This window comes from Pterocles gutturalis, unplaced genomic scaffold, assembly GCF_000699245.1.
Source record: "Pterocles gutturalis isolate BGI_N339 unplaced genomic scaffold, ASM69924v1 scaffold16978, whole genome shotgun sequence".
Taxonomy (NCBI): Eukaryota; Metazoa; Chordata; class Aves; order Pterocliformes; family Pteroclidae; genus Pterocles; species Pterocles gutturalis.
Window position 1 is genome coordinate 64204 of NW_010123419.1, and position 8654 is coordinate 72857.

Below are 8654 nucleotides of genomic sequence, written 5' to 3' on the forward strand. Positions count from 1 at the left end.
TGGCAGCGTGTGTTCAGCTGTATACTGAACATACAACAACAACGACGACAACAACAACAAGAAAAAATACATTATATCTCCAAGAACACTGTTAGCCGCAGCAGCACAGAAGGCAGAAGAGGAAAATACTCCCCTCAAGGAAGTGCTTGTGCAGGATTTGGAAATCACTGCCTGTAACTCATAAAACACTCACAGTCCTACCTGCACATCCCATAAAGCACCCCAGAGGAGTAGTTTTGCATGAAGGTTATTCACTGCTGGAGGTTTTCTTGATGGCTGAATGCTACCCAAAAAAACCCCGTCCCACTGGAGGGATCACGCTGATGGACTGTGAGGGGCCTGGATGTGGCAGGGGGGGGCACTCAAAGGCTCAAGTGCCTTCAACCCTCAAAAGCTTGTCTTCCTATATGACACCTGGCCTCACACAAGGAACACAGCTCCAGGAGGCTGGAGCAATCCCAAAGTACCACATTTTGATTTTACTTTTCATTCCTTGATGCCTTTCTGGGTCTAGAGCAGCCCCAAAGGCAGAATTAAAAGAGGCCAGGTCCTCCAAGGCCAATGCCCAGAAAGCCTGGGGTTGCTTCCAGAACTGCAGCCCATCCAAAAATCCTCTGTAGGAAAGATGAATGTAAGTTTTCTTTGTTTTTTTTTTCAGAAGGAAAAGGACTTCCATCCAAAAAAAACAAGACCCCGGCAACAATCCAGCCGCCTGCCTCCACATCTCCCTAAAACCCCAAACAAAGGAAGCCTTTCACCAAAACGTTTGTTAAACATTTAAGGCTGATTTTATTGAGTTTACGAGAAACAGCTCTATTCTAACTTGCTTTAATGGGATTTCATAATCCCATAATTATTTCAGATCCTTCCAGGAAGTACATGGAAACTATTTTTACTATATATCTTTATACATATACATAAAATACACATAGGTAATATATATAACGTAGATATGAACATTTTATTTCATATATATTCATTTATTTTATATATATTAAAATTCTCTATTTTTTTTTTTTTTAATGACACACACAAAAGCATCAGCTTCTGCCCTGAGAGTAACTCTCGCAGCACATTTCTACAATGCAACGTCCCAACTAATTTGGATGCACCGAACTAGGGGATGAAAGCAACTTTCTGCTGCAGACAGGGCCCTTGGCCCTCACCCCTTACAGATCCTGCGTTAAAAAACAGCAGGGTTCGGCGCAGGCAGGGTAACACGACTGCCATTCTCACAGCTGTAGGGCTGGGTGTTTTAGCCCTGCATGGGCTAAACCCAATTTTTCAGCTGGCATCACCTCTTCTCTTGCGCCAGGCTTGCCCAGCGATCCCCACAAAGTGCTGCATGTGTGGGCAAAACCCCAAATGAAGCAGCAAGTGGCTTTTTAGGGAAAAAGGCAGGCATGCAAACATTCCAACAGGCAAGTGAAGATCCATTGACACAGGTCTAGCACAGTGATTTTAAGGGTTCTCCCCAGAAATCAGCTTACTACACAAACAATACTGAATTAAAATGAAAGTCTAACTGCATCAGCAGCAGATTAATTTACTACTCGCAGCTGTCTTGGAGCATTTACATAATGCACAGTTGAAACAGCATTAGAGCTATCGAAACCCACAGCACAAGTTACAAAAATACCCCCAATTTTATCTTCCCCCCCATCCTCTGCCCCCAAAATACAGCCATGACAGCACTGGGATGCAAGCTAATGACAAGAGCTTTAACGAAACCTCCTCAAAAAATCGCAGGCTTTTGCAAGAGAATTAAATTACCCCCGGGCCAACCTCCTCACAGCTTTGCAAGGTGGCTGCTTTGTCAGTGATTGCAAATTACAGGTTTGGGTCTTATTAATAAAAAAAATAAGACTTTTCTTCAAATTTGTTTAACAGATCAATTTTGCAATAAATTGTTATAGCTGCACATGATGGCATATCTTGGAAAGTTGTAAGGAGCAACAAAACAAAAAAATCAGTTCAATAACTTAATGCATTTGAATAATTTGCCCTGTAGCTCATCAAGCATCTTACAGCACAGGCTAGAGTTGCACACTCAAGTTCACTCCTGCTTTCTTGCAAGGGTACAAAATATTAACAGATTTCAAGGAAAGCTAATTAGTATTAAAATTTACTGTAAAGAGAAAGGAAGTTGTTATTGCATGACAGATGGTATTTGTTTCATATCACATGCAAGATAAGCAAAAAGCACATAAAAGCTTAGCCAGCCAAACAGGTAGTTGCATGAGATCTGCATCCTGAACTGATTCCCCAGCCCCAACTCCCAAAAAGAAGCCACAAACAAATTCTACCCTATTTTTTTTGTAACATATATTGACCATGAACACTCTGTTACTGTTATCCTATGTTAGCTTATTAGGCAATATTTAGCAAAAATAAGAAATAAAACTAACAAGCACAGAAACTGGATTCCAGCTTCAGAAGATTTATCACCCTCCTTATTTTCTAAAATGAAACTAAAGATTTGATACTGCTCGACAAAAAATTACAGAGGAATGTAATGGAATTCAATTCACAAGATGACGCCACTTCCACATAACTCTCTTCCCCATCCAGTGAGTTTTTGCTGTCACGCCATAGACTGCCATGATGCCAACAAACGCGCTGGCCAGACGAGGTGTCCCATTACTCCTGTATAACATCACGTTTTGCAGATTAAGTGCTACCCCTCTTAACGCAGCTGTATTACAGTGCAAGTGAAAACAATACAAAGGGGCACTTATCTTCAGCTACAGAATCAATGATACCCCAGAATATAAAAATAATCATGTATACAAACACACACATATATATAGTATTTCTGAAGAATTCAAAGTTGACAAAGAAAAAAAAAAAACACCAGAGATTGCTCACCCTAAGGAATTTGCATTTCCCCCCACTCTCCTCCATTTTGATGAGTACAGTATGCAACTATATTTATCCCCCTGTATACATACTCCATGACATGTATGATACAACTACAAAGGGTAGACAATATTTTGCAAATATAACAAAAAAAATTCTGTGACTCAATTCCAGCTGAATCTATATCAGAGAAGGGGGAAAGGAGTCAGCAGGATAACTGTGGGTCTAAATCTAAAAGCTTTTTATCTTTTGCCAGGTAACTGCATCTAAATAAAATAAAAGAAGGCATTCTTAACAACATCAAAACCAGCATGCACACTGATTTTGCCTTCCACCTCTTTTTAACCCCCTTGACCCATAAAATGTCCATGGAGAGGGACATCAAGGGAAGCAGCTTCCCAGGCAGCATCTATTTTCCTCTCGGTATTTAAGAGAGGGTGGACATTAAACCACTGCTTCTGAAAAAAAAATAAATACATGTAACCATAAAAGAAAGTCTGTGTTTCATAGAAGTCATACATATTCACTGATAAATTATATGCTGATTTAGAAAAGACTTAGAAGGGCTGTGGGGGCAGATGGGGGGAGGCAGAGGAAAAAAAAAACAAGAGTAAGAAATATGAAATTACACACAGCGAGAGCACACACACATACCTGCTGGGGGATGCCATTTCCTCTACATTTTGCACCCCAATTGCTCCGTTCTACCATCATTGCCACTACCAGCCTCCTGATCCTTGCTGGCTGCCCTGCGTCCCAGCTGGCTACTGCCGAGGGAGCGAGTGGCTTCCCCCCATGCGTGATTCAGTCTCCTTGAGGGATGTGCTGCATTGTACCGGGTGAGTCATCCCAGAGGTATTCTGCATATTACAGCCCTGGCCGGACCATTACTCATTCGCAACATCCTCCCTGCTCGCTCGGGAAGCACAACCACAGGCACTGACCAAAGATCTTTGCTTCCCCACCCCAGTTATAGGCTGAAAAAAAAAATAATTACAATATAACCGCCATAAACTAATAACGGGGGCATTTAACAGCAGCTGACAGAGCAAACGTGCTGCCGAGAGGTTGCACCAGGCTGGCAGGCGCGTCACCCACTCACCCAAGACTGCAAACAGGTCCAAAGTTGAAAGAGGGTGTCATCTCCGGTAGCTGCACTTTATTCCCCAAAAGCTGCTAACGCAGCACTGGGACCAAGGGTCCAAACAATTCGCCAAGGCTTGAGGGAAACACTCAGCCTCCTGATGCACCTGTCTCCATCACAGCTTTTAACATAATTTTAAATATTTCCAGTTTGCAACAAGTTGGTATTTAAAATATCAGGTGTAGGTCCTTGTATACCATACCTTTGCAGGCAGCCCACACAACCGAGCACACTCTGAAGTGCTGACATGGCAATATCCCTATGCATGAGCTTTGTTTTGGCCAGTAGGTCTCAAGGACTCTCTTGATGCTCAGAAGCTTTCATAACCCCTTTAACTCCTCGCTTAGCCAGTGTGTCCCCCCACAAACTTATACGATCATCCCTGAATGCCCTCTCATTTTTTTAAAACAGAAACATTGCTCAAGAGCTGCCTCGGCACCAACAACAAGAATAAAAATTGTGACACTGGGACTCTGAAAGCAGCTTCTAAAAATACTTGCCCGGTTTCTGAACTAATTTATGCTGATGATTAGACAGAAGGGGGGAAGAAAGCTAATTTAAGTGTTTCCAGGCTCAGCTGCTTCTGCCTTCCCTAAATCCAAACTGGTTTAACTTTGATTTGGGGCAAAAAATCCTCCTTCTTCCCCAGGATGAGTGGCTGAGGATGCCTGAGAACATCCTTTAGAAAAGCTGCATCCCCATTTACAGACGTAATAACCCAAAATCATACATACTCTTGAAAACTTCATGCTTGGACCACTAAAATACTGAGCTCAAGACCACCTAGGCTTGAAACCCAGTTTCAGTGTGTAGACACCAGGCTGAATGGAGGATGCTGAGGACATCCTGAGTGGCATTTGTTTGCCACTTCTCTCCAGCATCCAGTGAGCACGTGTGCAGGTTTAGCTGTTTGTCACGACAATGGAATCAAGCTACAGTCCGAAGTCACGCTGAAGGCAACAGGCAGCATTTTAGTAGGATCACATGACAGTTGCGTCTACCCTATTTCAATATACAACATAAAAAGGTCCTTATTTTAATGAGCAAGGGGTACTCTGTTTTGGTAGAACTGCATTTGCGACCACTGGGTAACTCATTAGCCAGTCAGCGCATCATGCTATTCAAGTAATTAAAAAAAAACCCCAAACTTTTTTTCCCTAAATTTTAATTGCACATCCCCAGTCCACAACTCGTCCTACCCAGATGCACCACCATTTGCTGCCTTGCCTTCCCCTCCAAGCTCTGCGGCAGCACCACTTTTACCCTCAAATTCTTAACACAGCGCCCATCAGCTCTGTCCTCAGCTGCCTCCAGCAAGAAGTCAGCACACAAGTCCAAAGCAGCATCAGCCAGAAAAACTAAAGAAAGATGCCTGGCCCTTTTTGCTGCAAATACAGTTTCTAAAGTTTTTCTCCTGAGAGACACGGGAAGACGAAATGAGCCTCCCAGTGTAAGACAAAACTATCCTTGAATAAGCTGTGTTGTAATCTTGTTTTTGAAACAGCTTGAGCAGTTACATCCCCCCAAAGCTTCCCTGTTTGCCTGCCTTCCCGCTGCTCTGCAGACCAGCCCGACAGTGGTCCTCCTGAAAACTCAAAGAACAGCACACGGCAAGACTCAGGACTGAGCACCAACATAAGGCGGCTTACAGAGGAGCAGCATTAACACACACAACTCCAGCACTACACATCAAAAGACAGGTTTACACAGAAAAGACACCACGCTGTAAAGCTTACACACTTTTGCAGCTGCTGTGGTGTAGCTCTCAGCTCACCTGGATGGGTTGAGCCATGACTTGGGTATTTTCTGCAAAGACGATGGTTTGCTGGTGTGCCAGGACCAGGGGCAGGTAGGGAGAAACACTCTGCGCATGAAAATGCAAGACACAGAAAAGCTCTCTATCACAAATGTTACAGGCATGCTCAATCCATATGGATGCAAATAAAGTCCTGGCCTTCTGTCGACACTGAGAAGTTATTGCATCAGTCAAGAACAACCACCATCACCTAATTCAATTGGCTTCAATCCCTGCTCCCAAGGGCTTTCCCTGAAGGGAAGCGGATATCAAGTCATCGGGTAGTTGTGAGCATCAATTGAATCACCGGCTGGGTTCTCACTTTTGCAAATGTTCTTTAAACTTAGGGCTAAGCTAACAAACCTCAGCTCCAGGGTTGGCAATGATACTACAGTTTTTAAAAATTACTATTATTATTTTCCCCCTTAAATACTGTTCTGTCCAGTATACCTTAGCACACCTGTCTCTACTAGCTTGGTGTTACAGTGAAATATCACCCAAAGCTTTCATGCACTCCCTAGCTTGCACTGGTGAGTAACTGCTCTAATAGCTGCTGGAGTATTTGTGATTAAGAGAATGAAATTCAGTTACCTCGTTAATGCCAGTCACATTAATGAGCCGAACTTCTGCAGCACAACATCAACACAGTGCACAGGACCAAGCCCTGACAACTTGCAAACCAGGTAAAAAGATGTTTCAGCACATAATTTCCGTGCAGCGTAGGCTTCCGACCATCTGCAGACCTAGATCTGTATAGGACACCCCGAAGCTTGTAACGTCTCATCTGGGAACACCAGGCAACCTTCCTTAGGCACAGCATTCAAGATTCGCTATAGCAATACTGCCAAAATGTTGCTTACTGTGCCTTGTGAGAGGTAAAGAAGGTTGCTTGTCTCCATATTTGTTTTAATTTAAAACAAAACAAAAAAATCCCAAACACAGGACTTTATGTACATGGTCAGTGTAGCTTTTTGTCCAGCACTTCAGAGATACCCATTTTATTCACACTGTCCTTGTTGCCTACAAAGTTTTCTCAAATACAGTGTTCGTTCAAGTTGCATTGTTGGGAAGAGCTGGAAGTATAGCAGAAATAGGAAAAAGGGCAGAAAAGCTGATACTTAGGAATTACTTCAGACTTTTTTTTTTTTTTTTAAATGATGTGCTTGGGGCTGCTGAATATTGAGGAGCACTGAAATGCTCCTCCTTACCTATCATTACCACACTGTCCCTCTTCTCCATGAAACTGGAGTAAAGCTCTTCTCTGCTGGACACCTCTGCCAGGGCAAAAGCAAGGTAGTATTAAAAGTACAGCTGAATAGTGCTTCAGCAGTCGAGGAGTCTGTGGGGGTAAAAGGTGGTCCAGAAACACCTGCGTGGGAGCAGTTCTGGTCATGGCACATAGCGATTCTGCTTACACACTTCTCAATATCGACTTCACCCAGAACACAGAATCATACAATGGTTTGGTTTGGAAGGGACCTCAGAGATCACAGGGACTCCTCCCACCAGACCAGGTTGCTCAAAGCCTCATCCAGCCTGGCCTTGAACACCTCCAGGGATGGGGCATCCACAGCTTCTCCGGGCAACCTGTTCCACTGTCTCACCACCCTCACAGGAAATAATTGCTTCCTAATACCTTATCTAAATTGCCTCTCTTTCAGCTTAAAACTGTTACCCCCCTGGTCCTATCACTCCACTCCCGGATCAAGAGTGCCTCCCCATCTCTCCTGTAGCCCCCTTTAAGTACTGAAAGGCTACAATAAGGTCTCCCTGGAGCCTTCTCTTCTCCAGGCTGAACAACCCCATCTCTCTCAGCCTGTCCTCATAGGGGAGGTGCTCCAGCCCTCTGATCAGTTTTGTGGCCCTCCTCTGGACTTGCTCCAACAGGTCCATGTCTTTCCTGTGCTGAGGGCTCGGCTGGACGCAGTACTCCAGGTGGGGTCTCACAAAAGCAGAGTAGAGGGGGAGGATCATCTCCCTTGACCTGCTGGTCACGCTTCTTTTGATGCAGCCCAGGATACGGCTGGCTTTCTGGGCTGCAAGCGCACATTGCTGGGTCATGTTGGGCTTCTCATCAACCAAGACGTTAAGCACCACCGACCTTGATGCCTTCCTAAGACAAATGCACCCCGAGTACTGCAGGGAAACAAAGGAAAGAGGAAAGCTACAGTATTTAATCTCTTGTAGACATCATCTGGTTTGAAAAAGACAGGATCCATCCCTTTTTCCTTTTCACACTTGGCTCTGGCAAGCTACAAGCCACCAGCATGGTGAGAGCATCACTTGCACAGCCGCAAGCGATCTGCAGCTCAGGGCCCAGGCTGGGAGACCATCGTCCCAGCTGGACTAGTGCACGCAGCCCTTTGGCACCAGAGCATGATGTGTAGTACAATCCCAGGTTCTAGCAAAGGTATAGCCTATTTATAAATTACAGAAATGCTAAATGAGTGTGGCAAGCTGGAGGCAGCATTTCTTTGCTGTTTCAAACTCTGCAAACCAAGGCAACTCTTTACATATAGGTTTTAAAAGTCTGTCTCCAGGTGACTGAGTGCTTGCAACAACCATTTTTCTTTTCTGGGTATTTTAAAGCTTAGGCCTTGGACAGACACGTCGTTCTCACAGATTAATAGAACTTTGTACATACAGATGACAATAAAAAACAACCCCAGCATAGATGGATATTTCCATCCAGGACGCAGAAAGGTTCTGGGTGGAGGCCATGTGGATTTGATTTTCCTGCAGGCAGATCAAAGGAAAGCCATCAAGAGCGTCTTACTTGACTCCAAATAAACATCCATGACCAGAAAAGAGGTTACACAAATGACAAGCACCAAGCTCTTCCACGCCGGAAAAGCC

General features: G+C 44.1%; 1 protein-coding gene across 1 annotated transcript in view; it reads right to left on the reverse strand.

The window, feature by feature from the left end:
- The window catches only part of SPRED2 (sprouty-related, EVH1 domain containing 2), a 35851-nt gene extending 32321 nt beyond the window's left edge, over nucleotides 1-3530 (reverse strand). The window contains exon 1 of the mRNA XM_010077896.1: nucleotides 3514-3530. Coding sequence (XP_010076198.1) covers nucleotides 3514-3530 — 17 coding nt within the window. The remainder of the gene's footprint in view (nucleotides 1-3513) is intronic.
- Nucleotides 3531-8654: the final 5124 nt, after the last annotated feature.